The sequence below is a fragment of the Mus musculus genome, chromosome 5, assembly GCF_000001635.26.
Source record: "Mus musculus strain C57BL/6J chromosome 5, GRCm38.p6 C57BL/6J".
Classification (NCBI taxonomy): Eukaryota; Metazoa; Chordata; class Mammalia; order Rodentia; family Muridae; genus Mus; species Mus musculus.
The window spans coordinates 129,159,506-129,182,259 of NC_000071.6; the positions used below are offsets into that span (position 1 = coordinate 129,159,506).

Consider the following 22,754-nt stretch of genomic DNA (forward strand, 5'->3'; position numbering starts at 1 on the left):
GCTGCATCTGAAAAGATGTGTGTCATGAGGTGAAGGTGGCCCTTCTGTAGGACTGAGGCCCACCTGTAATGTGTTGCCAAGGAGAAATGAATGCCAGCTCAAAGTATATGGGGTCATATGTGCACCGAGGCTGGACAGAAGTGATGTCCCAGAGTGCATGGTCTATGGGGTCCTTGGCTCCTTGGGGGAGGGGGACTCTTCCTACTCCTCTGGCTGGAACTGGCAGGACAAGAGATCCAAAAGCCAGGCTGCAAACACAAAGATGGTGAGTTTGGAAAATCATGGTGCAGGCAGGTTGGCCTATCCATTCTATCCTTAGGATGGCCCACCCCAGTGGCTATGATGGGAATTGACCCAACTGTTCCTTCCTGATGCTGTCCCAGAGGGTCTACTGGTTTTCCACGCTAGGGTTTTCCGGGGCTATCTGAAGATTCTCTGAAACCAGAGAACATCAGGCCTCTGTCTTGTGGGACCCTTCACCATCCCGAGTTAGGCCTAGGCTACTGGGAAGAGGCTGGTAGGAGGTAAAGAAGCAACAAAGGTGGCTTGGGGCCCCGGCCAGGCTCTGCCTGTGTCTGGCTCTATGCTGGGGGGGATGTGGCTTGTTTTGGTTGGTGATGCTGCCTTGCTGAGGGTCAGAATTAAGAACCATGATGCCATCTGCCTTTTGCTTGGGGACAGTGATGAGGAAGTGTCTCTCAATTCCTTTATCAGTGAAGGCACACTTTAAGACACAAAGCAAACACGTATCTGAACAAGGGAGTGTCAAGGGACCTTCTCAGATGTATCCCCGTCCCCTTTCATGTTCAGAAGCCTACACTTGGCTATAAACAGCAGGTGCCGAGTAATTGGCTGGTTAATTCCATCTGGAAGCACATTCCAGAGGTGGAGGGAGCCCGAGGAATCACGGCAGCTATTCTGCAGTCCCAGAAGCTCTGGACATCACAGCAGGTGTCTGGGGAATAATCAGGCTTGCGTGGGATGGTACTGGGGTTTCTCTGCTACTACCTTCCTAGAGACCCTGCCAGGCCCTTCCGGATACCCAGCACCCTGCTGACCTTTGGAAATGGATTTTCTCTCCAGCCCAGAAAACTGGGCGCTGGATGCACTGTTGGCCTCCCACGGTCCACGGCAAGTGGGACGTGGGCTGTGGGAGGTGACTCACCTTTTCATTGGCACAGCCGCATTCCCAAATGTTAAAATCTCTCTGGAAACTTCAAGGCCTTTTTTTTTTTTTTTTTTTTTTTTTTTTTCTCAAATTCTATTGTCCCAGCCAAAGAGCTGAGCCTGGGACAGAGCCGGAGGACGAGCTGGGCAGGGAATTCCTGGTAGAGCCTGTGATCTTGGCTCCAGACCCAAGACATCCAGTCTACCCATCCCTTACAGACCACACACACTCAGCCCCCTTTTTTTTTTTCACACTGGCCAGCTGCACTTCTTTGAAGGATGATTTAACTCTGGTCTCAGGGGGTGGAAGGGGCAGAAGTAAGCCACCCAGGAAAAGACGATATTCTGACCTCCCTAGAACCCATGTCTCTTGTGGCATGGCGGGCTGGGGCTGAATTTCTTTGGTCACCTGCTTGCTTTAAATACTTCTAAAGGTCGTGGGTAGGACGGAGATGGATCTCTTAGACATTTCTGTGCAATTTGGCACCAGAGGAGACATCCAACACAGGGCTCCTGTTCCAGTAGAGATGCACCTGGCCTAGCTGTCCCCAGGGTTGTCCCTCCTAACTTCCAGCTCAGTGTCACCTCCCCTCCCTCCTCCCCTCCCGGCTCCCGAGCATGCTCCGCCTCCCCCTACATCTCCATCACTGGGTAAACAGCTGCTGCTTAATGCCAAGTGTGTGTGGCTCCAGGCATAGAGTCCGGTGTTAGACCTTCCCCGAGTGCCTTGTAGCTGTGTGGTACCTGGGTAGAGGGATGATCTGAAACCCTTTTTGTTCCATTCTGAGGCAAGTGGTTCAAAGTCCAGTTTCCCATGCCTCTCCACAGAGTTCTTCCTTCTTTCTATTTGGAAACTCAAAAGCAGCATGAGATTGCCTCACTCATCCATGCAGGCTGTTTATGAGCTGATAAGAGACCTGGGAGTCTGCAGGTACTGCTCTTGGGAAGCCCTGGAGAGGTGTGGCTTAGAATTAGCTCATGCTGGTCACTTGGCTTCTCCAGCTTTGTCCCAGGTACCCTGGATGTTCAGCATGTGAGCGGGGTCTTTGACGATTTAAAAAAAAAATGGAGCTGGAGGGATGGCTCAACGGTTTAGTGTGCTGTTCCTGCAGCAGGCCCAAGTTAGGTTTTAGCACCCATTTCAGGTAGCTCACAGCCTCCTAGAGTTAGCTCCAGGGGATCTAGCGCCCCCTTCTGACCGCCACAGGCATTGCACTCCCATGCATGTATATGACACAGACACACACACTCACTTTAAAATTTAAACATCTTTTAGAAATTCATTAGTTAAAAACTCTTTAAAGCCGGACATGGTGGCGCACACCTTTAATTCCAGCAGTTGGGAGGCAGAGGCAGGCGGATTTCTGAGTTCGAGGCCAGTCTGGTCTACAGAGTGAGTTACAGGACAGCCAGGACTACACAGAGAAACTCTGTCTCGAAAACAAACAAACAAACAAACAAACAAACAAAACCTCTTTAAAATTTGTGGGCATTGATGCAGGCGTGTGTGTGCCATGGCATGCGTGTGAAGGTCAGGGGTTAGTTCTTGCCTTCTACCTTGTCACAGCAGGTCCTCTCTTATTTTGGATCTATACAGCACACCCAGGCTAGCTGGCTCACACCATCCTCCAAGAGTCCTCTGCACGCATCTTGCCATAGGGGCCTTGGGATTACAGATGTGCACCACCCCATCTGGTTTTTTGATTTGAGTTTAGGGATTGAACTCAGATCGCCAGGTCCGGCAAGTGCTTTTGCCGGTTGAGCCCTGGTCTCAGCCCCTGGGCAGTACGGGCTGGGGGGTGAGGACGGGGCAGGGGCGGGGCTGGGGCGGGGCTGGGGCGAGACCGCTGTTCCCACTCCAGGACCTGTGCTTGGCTTTTCCTGCTGTGATAGGGATGTAATTCCATTTCCTTTCATTTCAGACTCAAAAGCAGTACAGCGATGCCACCAATGAGAGCAACCGTCTCTTCCTGTATTGCGCCTTCCTTAACTTCAGGTACTGTCCATGTTGGGGCTACCAGCTGTACAAAAGCAGGAGTAGGAGAAGACGGGAAGACAGCAAGATGTCCAATGATTTACCGTGTCCACCCCAGGCCAGGCTCACATCACACAAGGCAGGGTGTTAGTCACCTGCTTATGAAGCCAACGTGTTTGCATGACCATGCGTGAGGCAAGACCCGATTGGGTATGACTGGAGGTTGTGTGGATTTAAAAATCTTTTAAAATCCTTAGACTCGGTTCATCCAGGGTATCCTGAGGCCACACAGGAATACTCTCCCTCTGCTTTCTATCGTGAAGGGCTTGAGGGAGGGCTAGGAGTTGGGACTTTGAGAAACAACATTTAGAAGCTTGCCTATCAAAATCTTACTGTTGGGGCCAACGAGATGGCTTAGCGGGTAAGGGTGTCTGCCGCCAAGTCTCATAACACATCTTTGATCCTCACACGGTGGGAGGAAAGAAGAAACTCGTCTGACCACCACTGTACACTCTAGCATGCACTCATACACTGTTCCCAAATAAATAAATGTAATAAAAGCATCTCTCTATTTGATGTTTAAGCATTGGAGTTAATGTCTAGAAACAGTTTCCAGAATCTCAAACAACCCAATAGCCAGAGGCCCAAATACCCTAGATTGAGTCACGGGTTGACAGTTCCTAAATTGACATTTGCCAAAAAAAAAAAAAGAAAGAAAAGAAAAGAATGAAAGAAAGGAAGGAAGGAAGGAAGAAAGAAAAGAAAAGAAAAGAAAAGAAAAGAAAAGAAAAGAAAAGAAAGAGAAAAAGAAATAAAAATAGTCGGCAGATACAGAAAACAAAGCAACCAAACCAACATTCCAGTCCTCAGGGAAATAAATGCAAATGAGATCACAGTGAGCCGGATCCCCATGGCGGTAGGAATGAACGGCTGTTATAACCAAGATGAGATTTCTGGGTGGGCGATCTCGGGGTTGATGAACACAGTGCAAGAAGCTGAGATCAGAGTGGGTGATGAATTCAAACTGAGCAAGAATGAGTTTACAGTGACTCCTGAGAGCTGAGGAGAAGGTGGCAGGGAAAGAGGCGGGCCAGAAAGAGCTCACGGAAGATCAGGTGAGCCAGGTTTGAGTGACAATGGAGTGGCTGCAGAGAGGCCAGACCCAAGTCTGTTCTGAGTGAAGCCATTCACCAGGTGAAAGTCACCCGAAGGGAATGTGTGCCCGCATGAGTTAGGTGTAAACACACCTCACTCACTTCAGCCAAGAACACAGTCACCAGTAGTTAGGGGGAAACACCTCATTGACGCCCTAAGGCAACATGGAGAGATCCGTGCTTCAGGAGAGGAGAGTTTTTGTATGACCTTCAAGGGGAAAGGGTCAAGCGACAAGCAGAGCTGACTCTAGAAATTACAAATCCAAAGAAGAATTTGTTGGTATTTAGAGCAAACTGCCATGGAGAGATGTCAGGAGCGTTCAAGGGAATCCTGGGAAAGCCAGAAGGAGGAACCAGCGTTGAAGGAGGTTGTGTTCACAGCCCTGGAATGCAGGGGCTCCTCCCAACAGCTGGCTGGGGCGCAGGCATTGAACACATTAGTGAAACTTCCCACAGATTCCAAGAACTCGCGAAGGAGATTGTAGCAGCTATTGAGACACTGGGTGCCCAGCGGTCGGGACTCTTGTCTACAGGATAATTGCAAGTCGGGTAACTCTGGCCTCTTCTCAACTCTGCAAAAGATCAAGCCTGGGAGGGAATTCTTGTGTTGCTGGCCTTTTCTGACCTCCATGGTTCAGTCGGCCACGGGAAGAGAGAAGATTTATGAGTTTCCTTTTGGCACAGGAGAGAGAGAGAGCTCTGTCAGTTAAATATTTGCCTTTCCTAAGCAGGGGGATCTGAGTTTGATTCCCTGGAACCCACATAAAAAGCTACCTGTGGAGAAATGTGCTTGTTGTACTAGTTCTGGGGGTCAGAGGCAGGAGGATGCCTGGGACTGGCTGGCAGCCAGTCTAGCCTAGTTGGTGAGCTCCAGGCTAGTAAAAGACTCAGAAAATAAAAGATGGCTGGTACCTGAGGAATGGTACCCAAGGCTGACCTCTGTCCTCTATACACACATGTGCACACACACACATACACATACACACACACACACACACACAAAAGCATGCACACACATACAGTCACACACACTCACATTCTCATACACATGCACATACATACTCACACTCACAAGCACACATACTTGCACACACACACATGCACACACAAAAGCGTGCACGCACACACACACACATACGCACTCATGCACACAGGGACTTATTTTCACTCCTTGTTACCAAATGAGCTATTCGACTCTTAAAAAAAAAAAAAAGATAAAAGACAGCATTCTGGTTAAATTCCTGTTGCTCTGATAAAATGCTGAGCAAGAGCATCACCGGGGTTGGGGGGAGGAACGCATTCATTTGGCTTGCATGATAGAGTCCATCATGGAGGGAAGCCAAGGGTAGGGACTGAAACAGAGACCATGGACAAACACTGCTTTCTCCCCATGGCTTGCTCAGCTACCTTTCATATACCACCCAGGCCTACCTCAGTAGGGGATGGTGCCACCCACAGTGGGAAGGACCTGCCCACATCAATTAGCAATTAAGGAAGTGCCTCACATGTGTGGCCAGAGGCTAATCTGATGGCGGCAGTTCTTCAGCTGAGTTCCCCTCTTCCCAGATGCCTCTGGGTTGTGTCAAGCTGACAGCTGAAAGTAACTACCACAGACAGCAATGCTGGCCAGAGTGTGGAGAAAGAGGGAGTGTGAGTTAGCACAGCCATTGTGGAAACCAATACGGAGGTTCCTCGAGAAGGGAGACCAGACCCACTGCTGGTACACATCCAAAGGAAAGTGAAGTCCGCATGTCAGAGAGAGGATATTCCAAGATATGGGAACAGCCTGCATTGATATGCATGCCCCGTGGAATTCTCTTCAGCCCCAGTTCCCAGAGACGGCCCTGCCACAAGCATCCAGCCAGACCGCTTTTCAAATTATTGCTTATTATATATTCAGGAAAATTCTGTTTGATAGCATATTTCTCTTAGTGTTGATAAGTGAGCACAGCTGTGCAAATCACATGACCAAGATCTGGGACAATGCTGTCAACTTCAGAGCCACCCCCACAGTTTGCATCTGGAGGTCAGAGGACAACTCTGGGGAGTCAGCTCTCTCCTTCCACCATGTGGGTCCCAGGGATGGAACTCGGGGCAATCCGGCTTGACAGCAAGTGCCTCTCTGCCCGCTGAGCCATCTCACCGCCTCCTTAGTTCATTTTGAAGGGAGCTGCCTAATTTCCAAACAGCTGGGAATTTTCTAAAGACCTTCCTGCTGTTGTTGATTTACAATTAAATATTTTATGATCTGAAAAGGTACTTTCTACAGCTCCAGTTCTTGAAATGTGCTTAAGGTTGTTTATACAACCCAGAATGTAGTGCTCTGGGGGAACAATGCATTCGTGGTGGGGAATTCTATAAATGTCAACAAGGCCATCTTAAGTGGCCCTTATGCACAGGTCTTCTGCAACTCTGTTGCTATTCTGTCTGCTTGTGCTGCCAATCACACGGGGCTCTCCGTACCCATGGGGTTTGTGGTAGGTAGTGGACCAGCTACAAACCTGAAACGTTTGGGTTTGGGGAGAATTACGCATGCGCAGACTTCTTTCCGGTCATTATTCCTTCTGCAGTATAACTGTCTCCACGCCATTCACATTGTGTTCCACATTATGTATACATCATCTGGAGATGAATGTAAGAGTTTGTAAGTGGGCTCTGTGTGACTGTTGGACCCACTTTAAATATTTAAGTTTCTTTGGAGTTTAGTATTCATGAGGGGTCCTGGAACCATTTCCGAGAGTGGGGAGAAGCTGGGCTCAAAGTCACAGGCCAATAAGACAGGAAGATTGCAAGATCAAAGCCTGCCTGGGCTACAGAGGGAGTTCAAGGCTAGCCCAGGCACTCAGTGAGACCTAGTCCCGAAATAAAAAAAAAGTGTAAGGGGACTTGAGGGTGTGGCTTTGTGGTATAGCACTTGCTTAGTGTGCATGAGATCCCCGGTTCAGTCTGAGAGCCTGAGTGAACAAGGCTTAAGAAGTGGCGTGGGAAGCGAGAGGAGGCGTGTGCATTCTCCACCGTGATGGTAGCCTGGGATAACTGCTCTTGTCTGTGCTGCAGCCATCTTTACCCTGGAAGGTGAATGCTATGCTCAGGTCCACATATTTAGTCACAACTCCTCTGACCTTTTCAATTTGGCTTTTATTATCATTAATTAGGTGTGTGTGTGTGTGCGTGTGCGTGTGCGTGTGTGTGCGTGTGTGTGCGTGTGGGTATGTGTGTGTGTGCACGTGTGTGTGTGGGTATGTGTGCGTGTGCGTGTGTGTGCACGTGTGGGTATGTGCACATGGGAGATACTGGAAGCTCCTGGAGCTAGAGTTGCAGGTGCTTGGAACAGACCTGGGGAGCTCAGAAAGAGCAGGAAGTACTCGTAATTCCCAAGCCATGTCTTCAGCCTCTCCTTAGCCTCTTGATTGGAAGCTCCTGGTGCTGAATGTCCACCCTTCCCTCTTCTTTCATCCGATTTTACTAGAACTGGGACTTTCAGGCCATCTTTCATCATCAGCGTGTTCAGACAATTTCCATGTCATGCCCTCGGTGACATGATTGGGTAAAAGTCCATCACCTCCTCCCAAGTCTTGTAATTCACTGGGGGTTGGCGTGTTTGTTTGTTTGTCTGTTTGTCTTGTTGGTTTGTCTTTCTCTCCTGGTATTGTTTTCTGATCTTATTAGGATCTAGAAGAGTCTTTCTCGATGATGTATTATTTACACTCCTGATTTTTAATTTATATCTTTTAGTGTTTTTTTTTTTCCCTGTAGTGGTTTCCGCATGCCTACAGCATGGTCAACTGATTGGTGTCTCCCAGCAATGAATAGCATATCACTTTAAAAGTATTCTAAGATGTCATTAATACATCCACAGTTCCCCTTGCCTGTTGCTTATGAGGTTGCCACTGTCTCCAGTAGCTCTACAGGGTTTGTATTGCTGGCCCCAACAAGCGGCTGTTTTGTAGAGCAGTTACAGACAAGACCAGGGCCATGCCATGCATGCCTACACTTGTCCCAACTACAGCTATTTTTATGTCTTTGTTTTTGTCCTGTAACCTTCCTTGTACTGTAAGCCTGGTAGAAGTAAATTGAGTTACTCTTCATCTGAGAACAAATTGTCTCTCTGTCTCTCTCTTTCTTCTTTTTCTTTCTCTTCCTTCCTTTTTTCTTTTCTTTTTTCCTTCCTTTTCTTTCTCTTTTTCCTTCCTTCCCTTCCTTCCTTCCTTCCTTCCTTCCTTCCTTCCTTCCTTCTCTCCTTCCCTCCCTCCCCCTCCCTCCCTCTCCCTCTCTCTCTCTCTCTCTCTCTCTCTTTCTTTTTTTTTTGAGAGAGAGTTCCTCTATGTAGCCCTGGCTGTCCTTGAACTCTTTCGGTAGACCAGGCTGACCTCCAACTCACAGACATCCACCTGCCTTGCCTCTGCCTCTGTCTCTTTCATTTTTGAATGATATTTTCACTGGGCTTAGAATTCTGGACCACTTCTTCTAACTTTATTTCTATTATTTAAATATCTTAAAATATTCATTTCTGTGTATGCACACACGGGTGCTACAGAGTGTGTGCAGAGCCCTCAGGGGACACCTGCTGCTCAAGTCACCTCTCACGTTCCATCCTATGTGTCCCCCAAGGTCTATTAAACTCAGATCTCCAGGCCTAACAGCAGCGGCATTTATTGGTTGAGCAGCTGTCTTTCTGAGCTCCATCGGTCACTTTTTGGAAAAGATTAACATGCTAAGAAATCATATGGTTACTCTCTTGATATATACTTAATACTTATGTATGTATGTATTCATCTATTTACTTCTGTGGGACTGAGGACTGGACCCAGAGCTGCTCATGCTAGGCACACACTCTACTACTGAACTATATCCCCACCCTGCCCCTAATATAGTCCAGGCTGGCTTTGAACTCACAGCAAGCCCCCTGTCTCAGCCTCCCAAGTGTTAAAGTTAGAGGCATGCACCACCACATCACGGCTTCAAAATAGCATTCTTTTTATTTCTCAAGGTGAAACTTTTTTTTTCCTTTGGTTTTTTTGAGACAGGGTTTTTCTGTATAGCTCAGGCTGTCCTAGAACTCACTTTGTAGCCCAGGCTGGCCTCAAACTCAGAAATCCTCCTGCCTCTGCCTCCTGAGTGCTGGGATTAAAGGCATGTGCCACCACGCCCGGCTGAAACATTTTTAAAAAGCAAATACCTCTTTGGTTTTTTTTTGTTGTTGTTTGTTTGTTTTTTTTTTTACAATTTACCCTGAGTTTATGCATTGTTTTAATATATTTTATGTATCATATACACTTACATTCATAGGAAATATATGGAACTGCTCCATCTGACATTTCCTGCGTCATTCCACACCATTTCTTTTGTGTTCTGCCTCTGTTGATTCGTGTTTCCTCTACTGTGTTTATATACATCACATTGTATTTATGTACCCGAGTGACCATATTTCTGCCTTGACGTGGACGTCCCAGGTCACAGGCTGTGCATATTTTTGATGCTATCTGTAACTGTTCAGCTGTCTGCTGAGCAGATTTATTTGTGCACAGCTGGGAAGCTGCCTTCTTGTCCCCACCACCTCCCTTGGGAACAGATTTCCATCCCATACAGAGGTGACACCACTCAGATTGCAGCTTCCCTGGCTGATTAGGGCAGTCACACCTTCAGGGTCCTGTTCTTGGGGCATGACTTTCACAGAAGGTTTTTCCCAGCACACTCCACGCTAGAGCTGAGGGCCATGCCCACCCTCCTGACTGTGTCCAAATTCTCAGGGTCACCTCAAATGGCAAGGCAGCATATCCTTTCATTAGGTGGGCATACAAAATAGTTGTGTAAAATACAATTGTCTGGGTGTGTGGTCCCTCCCTGAGTTCTGGGAAAGTTAGAGCCAAATGTTGGGTGGGGGAGGGGCCCAAACTTCTTTGCATTCTGTACTTATTGAGGGAGTCTGGCTTCTCTATGCGTGATTCCATTGGGCCCGGCTTTGCTTTCTGCTGGGTACCTCTGACCTCCCCAGGAGGTGGCTCATTCATCATGAAAACCACCCAGAAAGCCGCTAGTGCCTGCATTTCCATTACCAGGTGCAGTACCCGCTCCATGGCCCCTTTCCCACACTCTCAGTGCCCCAGTCCCCACCCCTGCTGCAGGGTTACTATTGCAATGACTACAGAATATAATGCTCTTCAAGCTGAGTGTCTTGAGCATGGATATTGTCAGGGATGCAAGATGGGGGTCTGGGTTCCCTCCCTCTGGGCAAGTACCCTTGACACGCAGGGTAGAAATAGGAGTTACAGCAGAATACAAACCAGAGACAGCCAGGGCCTCACAGCTCCTTCAGCTCTGTAGACTGGGGCTCCTGCCTCAGGCTGAGGCACAAGTTTGTCTTTGCTGACAAAGACACCTTTCTGGCATTTGGAAGGACAGAGAAGTACGCACAAGAAAATGACAGCGGCCACCACACTCACTGCAGAGATTAACCAGCTGTCATCAGAGCTTATTGACCTGGGCGTCACTGTAAGAAATCATGGCTCTAACAGCAATTAGAGACAAGACCATTACAGGAAAGCAAACATTCCATTTGACCCCAGCCACCTCCCCTGACCTCCTCCCCTCCCCCCCCCCCCCGGGGTTTTGGAGGCCACCGTGAGGAGGCTGTCAATTTCCTTAGTAATATGCATTCATTTCTGTGCGCATTCATGGAAACCAGGTAGACACTGCCTCCTGCATGCTATGATGATGCCGTGTGCGGTGTCGCTTTTTGTGTGTTTTGTGCATAATGATACATGTGGGCCGAGGATTCTTTTTAAAATCAATTGGGGGTGAGGAGGTGCTGGAGAGATGGCTTAGAGGTGAAGGGCAACATACTGATTTTGCAGAGGACCTGTGTTCAATTCCCAGCACCCAGACAGCAGCTCACAACCACCTGTAGGGACAGCTCCACGAGATCTGATGCTCTCTTCTTGCCTCTCCAGGCACGTGCATGCACATGCAGGCCTCCTCATCCCCTAACACACACATAAGATAAAATCTGTAAAATAAAATATTAAGCAGCAATAACATGTGCATGTGGAGAGAGAGACAGAGACAGAGAGTCAGAGAGAGAGTGTGTGTGTGTACACATGTACGCTCACACATGCCACAGTCAGAAGAGCTAGTCTATATGCCTTCTATTCTTCTCTTCTCTTCTCTTCTCTTCTCTTCTCTTCTCTTCTCTTCTCTTCTCTTCTCTTCTCTTCTCTTCTCTTCTCTACCTTACTCTTTGAGTCAGAGTCTCTCCTTGAATCTTGAACTTGCATTCTTTTCGGCTGCACTGGCAACCAGCAATCTCCAGCAGTCCCACCAATCTCTAGCAATCTCCAGCAAACCCCAGCAAACCCCAGCAAACCCCAGCAAATTCCACTAATCCCAGCAATCCCCTTGCCTCTATTTGCCCACAGCACTGGGGTTGCAGGATCACACAGGACCATGCCTAGCTTCTTACACATGTTCCAGAAATCTAATACAGAGCCTCATCATTGTCCAGCAAGTAACATTAACCATTGGGCCACCTTTCCAGCCCCCAAACGTTTTAAAAGTACTATGCAGGGGTTTTATATTTATACGTACTACATTCTATCATATTTGTATACACTGCCTTTTAGTTCTCTTTATCTTATTTATATCTTTTATATTAGTTATGTATACCTTATAATTTACATATCTGTCCCCCAGACATGCACTGAAGCACTGTAATGGTTTTCTCAGGATACTTGGGATTCCCTGAGTATCCGGCCTCCCAAGCTGGACTCTGGGCCACAAACATCACTTCCCAGACTGGGAGGGGTCCAGGAGCTTTCCCAAGGGGACCAAGCTAAGGTAGTGACTCTGCCTCTCTCGGTCCCAGAAAGCTTTCTGTGACCCCACCAGCGCACCACTCACTTCCCAGTTTTAATACCTGCCATTAGAGTTAGCCAGTGAGTTGTTGCACTTGGGGGGCCGAGGGGTGCCATTGCTCCCACTGATCATGCCTGTTCATTGTGCCCTCAGCTCCGGGGAAGGCGTCTGGTCCAGCCAGGGCTGTGCACTCACAGAAGGAAATCTCACTTATTCAGTGTGCCACTGCACACACCTCACCAACTTCGCCATCCTCATGCAAGTGGTCCCACTGAAGGTGAGTGCCACTGTAGACCCCACAGGGTCCTCAGATCACAGCCCCATCACCATCCTTGACACACAGATCTAGACTAGCTACAAAGTTACCTCGTATCTGGGAGATGGCTGGACGCATTGCTATATCCGGGAGACGGCCGAATACATTGTTAAAGTCTTTGAAAGGCAAGCTGGGGGAGTCTGACATGAATTGGTTCACATAGAAACCTATATTGGTTAAGGGAGCTTAACGGGACATGGGACCCAGATCACAAGCCTAGGACCATAAAGGGGAAGCTGTGAGCTGCCCTGGGATGCTGCTCTAGAGTTGCAGGACAAGCACACCAAGAGCCAGAAGAGAAGGTACCTTGGCTAGTGATGCTGCCCTTGGAGGTAACTTATTAGTGGACAGTTGAGCAAGTGAGCATCCAAGGTGCTGGTTGGGAACCCAAGTGTCACAAAGACCACTCAGAGGGAAGGCACAGGTGCATCCCCAGCCTCCCTGTGGAAGACAGGAGTTCTCATGCCATTAGGGACACTTCAAATGACACCAGGGTGGAGCGTCTTCCTCTGGGTCCTCCACATGCTGGACCATTGAACTGAGAGATATTTTGCTTTTCTTTGGTCTACCTGGGAGGGTCTACTGAGCAGTGCAAAGGGGCCCATACTTTCCAGAGAGCGGCCACTCATGCCTGGCATTCGTCTCAAGAGAGGTCCAATCTACAAAGTCAAAAAGGGAAGAGAAAATCAGAAGAAGGAAATCCAGACTCATTTATATCATAAATCTGTCACCAGTCAGTATTGGTGACACCAAATTTAGACAGCCTGTGGGTGTCTTCGTGGGAGAGAAATCACATCTATTCATTGCTAGGGAAGGTTGATTTGAAAATGGTTTAAAATTATCCCGTTTAAAAGGAACAGTCTCATGAACATTAACGAAATTAAGGCAGATCTCACAAGTAAGGCCAAGCCCCAGGCACACTTACAGAATTCATAAGGTGATAGAAATGGTTGCGTCTCCTGGACACCAAGACACCTATGTTCTCTCTTGTGGTCTTTCAGTTTGTGGTTCGAGTCTTATCCTATTGTGTTCCCATCTTTTCTACTCTCTGAGAACTCTCCTGGCCTTCTCCACTCCTGGTTTCTTTCTTGGGGCTCACTGCTGGAGGCTTCTGTCTTTCTGGTTAAGTGTGTGTGTGTGTGTGGGGGGGTCTTTCTGTGTCTCAATAGACAGTGAGGCACACCTGAGTAGTAACTTAGATTACTAGACCAATACTAGGAGGGATACCCCCAGCAGACCCTAGAATGATGCTCTAGGGGACCCCAGGATTATGCTCTAGGGGACCCCAGGATGATGCTCCAGGAGATGTCAGGATGATGCTTCAGGGAACCCCAGGATGCTAGGATGGATGCTCTAGGATGATGTCCCAGGAGACCCTAGGAATGTGGTCTGAGACTGGCCTTGGCCACTCAGCAGGTCCCATTCAAGTCTATGAATTTTAAATGTGGAAGACTTGGTGATCTAATCAGAATTTTATGCTCAGATACCTTATCTGAAAGTCTCAATTTCTTCCTTTCTTTCTTTTTTCTTTAAAAAAAAAAAAAGTCAAACAGGGCTAGGGATATGGCTTAGTGATTAAAGCGCTTGCCTTGCATGCATGATGGACCAGAGTTTGGTTCCCAGAAACACACATAAATGTTGTGTGGGTGCGGTGGCCCACCTGCAGTTCCAGCCTTGGAAGATGGAGCTGGGAATCCCCAGAGCAAGCTGGCTAGCTAGACTAGCCATATGGGAGAGCCCTAGGATTGATTAACAGGCCCTGCCTCAATGAATAAGGTAGGAGGGGAGATGGAGGAAGATTTCGGACATCATTCTCATGTATGTTCACACATGTGCAAAGACATGCACTCAACATGTATGTGTACACATCCATGTACAAATTAAGTTAATTAAATTTAATTAAAAAGGAGAAGACCCGGCCACACTGAGCTGAATTTGACTAGGAACAGTATTGGAGGAAACAGAGGTGACCCGGCCCCTGCAGGAAGACAGGTTGTGGGCCTAGCTCATTCCTGCTTTGCCATCTTCCCTGTACCAAGACTGGTAGACATTCACCTTCAGTTTGTGCTTTTCATTCTCATCTATGGGGGGAAGGATGACCTGACTAGGCCAGCAGGCTCAGATGAAGGAGGAACGAATGGTCTCTGGGCAGAGTGGTCCCACATGCTCCTCCGAGTGGGAACCTCAGCTGGCCTCCTGCAGTTTTCCCAGGCACTTCAGGGGCACTGAGTTTGTGGTCACTGACTCAGAGGATCCAGTCCTGAAGCCAATGCCAGGTTTTTTTTTTTTTTTTTTTTTTTTTTTTTTGGTATTTCTAAATCTGGCCATGGTGGGAAAGACAGCACAGACTCGGTCCTGAAGCCGGTGTTGGGTGTTCTGTCGTGGAACCCCTTTCCATCTCTTGTCTGGATTCAAGATAGTGGCAGTCGGATATGGCCCTGAAGGTGACCTGTATGGAGGCATGAAAGCAAGGGGTGATGAGACTGGTGGAACCACTGTGTGAGCTGCTTTGGGGGTGGGGGGGGCAGGAGTGCAGCATAGCCAAAACCATATGGGTGTTTCCTAGGGTTGGAGGGGTCTGTGAGGACTGGGCACAGGCAAGCTCTTTCTACAGGACATTCAGCCTGTCTGTGCATGCCAAGCAATGTCCAGCAGATACTTGTATCCCTGTCCTGGGCTGTGGGTCTGCAGTACTCACCCCCTCCACCCAACTAGGGTTCCTCCCTGCCGTGTGCTGTGTGGGTCTGCTGAGCCTCAGCTCTGCCATCTGCAGTCCAGCTCAGGGCTGCTAGCTCCTGGAGGCCCATGGCAGTTATCAGAAGGAGATGGAGTGGGTACCATTCAGTCTGAGAACCCAGGCTCAGCGCCCTGCCTTGAGTTCCTAACTCCAAGTACTCAGCTGATGGTTCTGCTTCTGAACCATCCTTCATCCTTGAACCCCCCCCCAGCCCCCGCCCTCCACACCTGGCACAGAATGAACTTTGAGCATGAGGACCTCAGGGATGCCCTGGTTGTGATGGCTCACGTCAGATTGGGGTGGAGACAGGAGGATGGGGAGCAGGCCTAGCCACTCCCTCTGGAAGTGTGGACCTCTTCCATTAAAACATCAGCGTCGGAGATGGCTCAGCTAATAAAGCATTTATCATGCAAGTGGGGGCTAGAGTCTGGGTCCCTAGCCACCCACAGAAAAACTGAATGGGCTTGGGGGATTCCTGGTTCAAGCTGACTAACTAGGATAACCCCATTGGCTCTGGTTGTAGCCAGAGACCTTACCTCAGTAATAAAGGAGAGAATGGCTGAGGAAGATGTTGGATGCCATTGCTAGAGACCTCAGGGCAGAGTCTTTTCTTTCCTCTTCATCTTCCTAATCCCTATCTTATTCTCTCCCCTGTTGCCTCCCGCTTCAAGTGTTCATTCCTGTCTCCCTTTCTGTCTCCCATTGTCTCATTCACTCCCTGTGTCAGCCTTCTTGTCGGTTGCTTCCCATGAGACATCTTTCCCTAAGGCTCTGGGGAGGCTCCTGGGCCACTTGGGCCATGGATGTGAGCCTAGGAAGTCACATCAGAAAGGACAGTGTAAACTGCTTCTAGGAAAGTCAGGGAGGGGAGGAGAGAGGAGGGACTCTGGGACAGAGCAGATAAAAGGCTTCCAGGTAACGTCTGGGGAGCCCCACCCTAGGTCCTTACTCTGGGGTCCACCAGTCTTATTCCAGAATCTTCATTAAGAATCAGCTGCTCTGAAGCTGGGGGTGGGGAGCTGTCTCCTCTGGGATCCTATTTGAGGAGGAGGCTGCCTTCAGAATGGGGGTCTTGCTCCATGGGGTAAGGGGTAGGCTTGGTGACTAGGTGCAGGGACAGGTTAGATGAGACAGTGCCCAAAAAAATGAAGCAAAGGACTGGCCAGCATGGGCAGCCTAGGCTTGAAGGTGGAAGTGTACCATAGTCTGAGTTTTGGTTTCCTTATGGGCAGGGAGCCCCAAAGGAGTCCAAGAACCAGATGGAAGAGGCATAAGATAGTGGAGGAATTCTTTGTGGATTTTTGTAGAGATTATACACACACACACACACACACACACACACACACACACACACACACACACACACAGAGCCACCTCCCTCTCCATTGGTGGTTTCCATCACCACCGACAAGCCTTCTGAGCCTGCAGCAAGCACCTCTTTGTTCTCTGAACAAAGGGTGAAGATTGCTCCTTTCTTACAAATGAGTAGGTGCATCTTGGAGATTGCTCCAACTAGGTGCATACAGACCAGCCCCTTTCACGTGTCCCCTCAGGATTCTGACCTCCGTGGGGACCTGCTTCAGTGGTAGTTGTCTCTCCAGCCATTCCACACACCCCTTTAATTCTCCTTTTGAGTGCTGTAGGTTAGTTAAATCCCCCTGCTGGGCCTGAAACCCACAAAAGTTCAATGTCAAAGCCTATCTGGCTGTTTTCAAGCCTCTGAGATGAGCTAGGGGATAAAGGGGACTTTGCCAGCAGTTACCACTGCCCCCCAGCACTTTGGGGTCAGGATCTGCCAGCAAAGGGAGGGGGTCCTTATCTCCTGGTATCTGGTGTGACATGAAGGACTCAGTCCTGAGAATCTATACCACACCTGGCCCTGTGTCTTTGGTCCTTGGATTTCCTACCTCCATCCTTGCCTGGCTTTGTATCATAGGTTAATCTTAGTTCCTGACAGCCAGTACAGATAATGGGGAAAGAGCCTATTTTTTGTCTCTGTGGGCTACAGGTATCTCTCAGGAGAGTGGCTGCATCCTGATGTGGTGGCAGTTCCCACCAGGACTCCAGGGACTAGACTCTGTCCTTTAGCCAGGAAGGTAGCTCCTTGTTGTGATTGGCAGCTTAGTCAATCTATCAACCTTGAGGAGTCTCCTGGCTTTTGATGAAAAAGTCCTGAATTTTATTCATTGTGAAGGACTTGTGCACCTCATTTCCCTGGTAAGCCAGGTGGCTGATGGGAGACAGAGAGACTCCTGGGTCCTGGTAGGAAGTATCTGAGGCCCAGATTCCTTATCGGACTCTCCCATGGGGTGACCTGAGCTGCAGAAGGCCTAGTCTCGATGTCTAATTAACTCCGTGAGGGGGTCATGGCATCTCCATCCTTCCACAGTAGCTGGGATGTTCATGCCCACCTGTACCTGCATTGTGTATCCATTTCCATAGGACACAGAATGCTGACAGCCTGGGCTCAGCCCCAGTAAGGCTCCTGCCTGTGGTCAGCAAATGATTGAGATGAGGGATACTCGCCAACCTCGAGCCGCCCAGCGAACCATGGTGGCTCTCAAGGCCTGGCTGTATCTAGGCTCTGTCCAGGGCCAGAGAGTGCATGAGGGGGAAGCTCAGCCTCCGTCAGAGCTGGGACACCATCCGGTAGAGCCAAAAACCCAGCCTTAACAGAACAGGGCCAGGTACCAGATGCTGAGGCATGGATGAGAACATCAAGCCCAGGCTGCTGGGCTCCAGTGGGATGCATAGTCTGTTACATATGTCTTGTATTGCATGGAAGATGGTCTGTCACAACAGATGTCAGTCCAGGTGACCACATAGGTGCCCACTTAAGAGATGGTCCCAAGGGCTGGTGTGTGCCTGCCAGTGAAGGCAAGTATATAGTGACTGTCAATTTGGGGGTTAGTGATACTGAGGACAAGAGACCTGGAAGTGATCCTCTCACCCAGCATGCTGTGTGTAGTTTTCCTAGCCTTATGTCTGTGCATCCACTGGTACCCACCTCAAGCCCCTCACTGTTGCTCTCTGAATTTCATAGCCAGAGGAGGCACATATCTCTGATCATCCTAGATCACCCATTCAGACATGGCTGGGAGTATGGTGGTAATACAGGCCAGGTAGCTTAAGTGGGGAACACAGCGGATACAACGGAGCAACCCAGAGCACGGGAAATGCCAACCCTGAATTCCAGTGTGGTGTAGCCCTCTTTCTGTGAGGCAAGTCTTGGAGGTTGGCATTACAAGGTCAGCACTGTGGGTGTAACCACTTTGGCACCATCCCAGCCAGGGGATGGGATGGATGGAAGGCCAGCCTCCCACATCTCCTTCTGTTCCCGCAGCTCACACATGGACACCAGGTGGCGCTGTCGTCCATCAGTTACGTTGGCTGCTCTCTGTCAGTTCTCTGCCTGGCTGCCACCCTGGTCACCTTCGCAGTACTGTCGTGAGTCACCCTCTCCTTGTGTCCCCAGGAAGTCTAGAAAGTTACTGGAAATATAAGTGTTTCCTGTCACTCTGGCCATTCCTCTGTCTGGCTCTGAAGACCCTTTGGGGGGGCGGGGGCATGCGTCCTAGCTAGTAGGGGTACAGATGTGACTATGTGACTGTTCTCCGGTGACTTTCACTTTCATATCTGAGGTGCAGAAAAAATGGAAATAGCAGGGCCTGTAGGGTAGGGTCAGCAGGTTTTAGACATGTCAGAAAGGTCTGGAAAGTCCCACCTTGGCACTTGAGTTCCGGTGGGATCTGAGCCAGGCGAGAGCTAGCACATACATCCTTGACTGCACCCTCATCAGCAAGCAATGGTGCTTGGTTTTGAGGCCAAGTTATGCATAAATGCCTTTGGATGGGGCCCATCAATAACCAAGAAAGCCAAAGAATAAATAAATGCCTTCTCGAGCAGTCTGCCACGCACAAGGAGACAGTGCAGAGGTGAGCATCTTAGGGTGGGAGGCCAGAAAGCCCTCCCTATTGGTAGTCATCCAGGCCTCCAGGAAGAGCCCTGCCAGGAATGACCATAAAAGAATGGCGGGTCCTGTAGCCACCCTCCTGTATCCAAGAGGCGCCCTCCCTTCCTGCTGCCCTCAATTTCGATGATGCCCATGACGTCATGGGGTGTATTTTCTGCAGGTTCTAATTTAGAATTTCAATTAGTTCCCTCCATCTCCCCCACCCCATCCCTCACAGTGGAAAGGGTGAAACAGAAGAGGGCCCAGGGAGGTTAGAGGAGCCACTGAACTTCCGGGAAGGGCTCAGGCTGTGCAGAGTGGCTGGAACTATGAAAGGAAGTAGGAGGCTAGCCCAGAACAACCAGGGTCCAAGCAGGGAGCTATGGCATGGGCAGGGGTAGGAGCTATGAAGATACTCATGGTTTCTCAAAGAGAAGTAGAGAGGGGACCCGAGTGGGGGTAGGATGTCGAGGCTGAGCTCCGGGACTTACACCCGCCTCTCTGTCTTCAGTTCTGTCAGCACCATTCGGAACCAGCGTTACCACATCCACGCCAACCTGTCCTTCGCTGTCCTGGTAGCCCAGGTCTTGCTGCTGATCAGCTTCAGCATGGAGCCTGGCACGGTGAGTGGGTGCTGACCCTCGGCCGGCAGCTGTCTCTTCTTGAGTCACGGCAGTGGCAGTGGCAGTGGGCATGGCTGGGGAGTAGCAGTGGGCATGTGGGGAGTGGCAGCAACACGGGCTGTAGAACTCTGGCCTGAGAAACTGAGCCTTGCCTCCCCAGGAATAAAATGAGGTCCTGGGAATAAATAAGAGTAAGCAAAGCCTCAGCACGGCCCCCCCATGTACCCCGTGGTCTCACCCTGCACCTTTGCTTGGCTACCAGGTCCCGTGCCAGGTGCTGGCTGTCCTCCTACATTACTTCTTCCTGACCGCCTTTGCTTGGATGCTGGTGGAGGGACTACATCTCTACAGCATGGTGATAAAGGTCTTCGGCTCAGAGGACAGCAAGCACCTCTACTACTATGGGATAGGCTGGGGTATGTAGTAGGGGAGGGGCAGAGGGCAAGGATAGGCTGGGGTGTGTGGCAGGGGTGGGGCAGATGGCAGGGGTGGGACCTATTAATATAGGTTGGGAGGGATGAGGTGGGCCGGGTAGGGATGGGGCAGATGGAATGGAATGGGTTCTGGTGGCAGAGAGGCAGAGCAGGTGACTGTGGGGCAGGGTTTGGTAGAGACGGGATGGGTTTAGATGGAGATGGGGTGGGTTTAGCTAGAGATGGGTTGGGTTTAGGTGGAGATGGTATGGGATGGGGGGGGGATCAGGTGTGGAGGGACATTGCTGGAGATGGGATTGGTCAGCGTGACTCATGGTGTATCAATATACCATTGTCTTGGAAAGAGTCTGTGTTTTGCTGTTGGACAGCGTGTTCAAACCCTGTCAGGCTTAGCTAGTTCAAGGTGACATTCGAGTTCTCCATTCTGACCTAGGTCTTTCCTCTGTTTGCTCTGCTCATTTTTTTTTTGAAGTGAGATGTTGACGTCACTTGGCCCGTTCCTGTTTCTGCTCCCTCTCTGCCTTCCTTTGACTTAAGTGGGTATTTTCCTGTGTGGCGCTTTAATACTCTTAATGAGCTCACCTTGTATTTCCTGGGTCGTTTTCTTTAGCGGTTACCCCCGCACATACTGTATGCATTTCAGCATATTAAAATCTATTTTATGTTCTCACTAAATTACAGTGAGACGGGGAAGCGTTGCTGTTAAGTGTTTCTATTACTTTATCCCCTTTTTTCTGTGGTTATTGCTACACATATCACAACTGCATGGGGGGCCAAGGGTTATGGTATCTCTTTATCAACCTCCCCTCTCTAACAGAAGCCAAGAGAGGAGACCGAGGGTGTGTCTCTGCAGGGTGTGTCTTGTTATCCATCGGACGTACCATGTCTGGTCTTCTGGTCCTCTGCAGATGTCCCTGCAGTCTGAATTGCCATCTGGTCTTGTCACCACGCTCCCACACTGCGTTTCCCTCTCTCCCTCCCGTGTACCTTGGAAGCTTATTACATTTCTATTTGTTATGGACCTAATAATGCAGCTCTATAAATGTCATTTGATATTATTGCTTTTTAACTCAATTGAGAGAAAAGAAAAGAGGAGGGCACCCAACTCCACCGTTGCTTATAATTTCATAAGCTATTGGTGTCATTGTGTGTAGGTCTGTGTTTCTATGTGTGTCCACGAATCTGGGTGCGCGCACGTGGGTGTGTCTCTGTGTTCGCGAGTCTGTCTTTCTGTATGTGTGTGTACATGTGTCTTTGTGCCTGCACTGATGTGCCTGTCATTGCTGTGCGTGCCCCTAGCTCTCTTCCCTGAGCTGAGCATTCTCTTTTCTTTCTGTATCTGGCGAAGCAGCTCTGTCGGCTGTTTATCTCACAACGTCCATCTTGCCTTCATTTTACAAGGTGGCTGTGCTGGACTCGGTTGCTTTTCCTAGGGACACCTTGTGTTCCCTCATTGCCTCTGTCTCCACGGTTGGCCCTGAAGTTCTGCTCTTCATTCTCTCAGGTCCTGGAGCCGGAGGGCTGCTTTTCTCCCATCTCACCCAGCGTTTCCTCTCCCTTTCAGCCTTTGCACTCAGTCATGACCAGGCTGCCTCCCTTCCCAGCTTCCTGGCATTCCTCCTGGTCCTTATCAACTGTTGAAGCAGCCGTGGTGTCTTCAGACACCTGCTTTGCTCTGCTCTCCTCTCTGGCAGCCTGCAGTGCCCACCAGAAGTGCCATGGTGTCTGAGTTTCTCTGGGAACCCTGTTGGCTCCTGTTTCCTCTGATCTCCATGTAGCATAGTCTGCATGGTCCTGACTCTTCCTCCGGCTGCCTGGCCCCTGCCAGCTCCTCTAGTGAAGTTTTCATTTCAATGATTATACTTCTTGGTTCCAGAGTGCTCATTTGACCCACGTTTCTTCTTTGAGAGAGAGAGAGAGAGAGAGAGAGAGAGAGAGAGAGAGAGAGAGAGAGAGAGAAACGCATCTGCTACCTGATGCGTTCTGCTGATAGTTACTTCTATCAGTGTCTTTAATGGCACTGGTCCCTCCCAGGCAGTCTCTCAGATATGTTGTCACTCTGTGATCTTGTGTGACTTAGGACCTTTTGGATCATATAGTTCGGGGCTCTGAGCCTCCTCCTGTGGCTACCTGTTCACTGGTCCACTACTCTGTTACTTGGACTGCTTGAAGCTGGCCCTGGGCTGGCATTTCCTATCAGAGTGGAGGAACAGGGTGAAGTTCGAACCCAGCTGGTGTCACGCTGTTCTTCAGAGGGCTCTGGGAAGGGACAGTGGCCCCTGAGAGTCAGTTACAGTAGGGCACAGAGGGCTGTCGCACTTGTATTGATAAACACACTGTGTGGTCTGGGATTAGAGGGGAGGGCAGCACAGGTGTGTGTCAACAGCCTCTTTAGAATGGGGCTTTCTAATGAAGAGATGAGGGCTAGAGATTTTAGCTCTGCCCCAAGGAATACCCTGCAGGCCTGGGCTGGGGAGCTTGGGGGGTGGGGGGGAAGCAGAGCCATACTCATGTCACCAGGCAGGAAGTAGGGAAGCCACTCAAG

The 22,754-nt window shown here is 49.6% G+C and overlaps 1 protein-coding gene across 3 annotated transcripts in view; it reads left to right on the top strand.

Moving 5' to 3' along the window:
• Adgrd1 (adhesion G protein-coupled receptor D1) overlaps positions 1–22,754 on the top strand; it is a 107,850-nt gene that overhangs the window by 62,756 nt on the left and 22,340 nt on the right. For all 3 annotated transcript variants that reach the window (NM_001081342.1, NM_001347486.1, XM_006504308.2), the window contains 5 exons: positions 3,090–3,163; positions 12,301–12,424; positions 18,544–18,647; positions 19,664–19,775; positions 20,038–20,191. In NM_001081342.1, the coding sequence (NP_001074811.1) occupies positions 3,090–3,163; positions 12,301–12,424; positions 18,544–18,647; positions 19,664–19,775; positions 20,038–20,191 (568 nt within the window). The remainder of the gene's footprint in view (positions 1–3,089; positions 3,164–12,300; positions 12,425–18,543; positions 18,648–19,663; positions 19,776–20,037; positions 20,192–22,754) is intronic.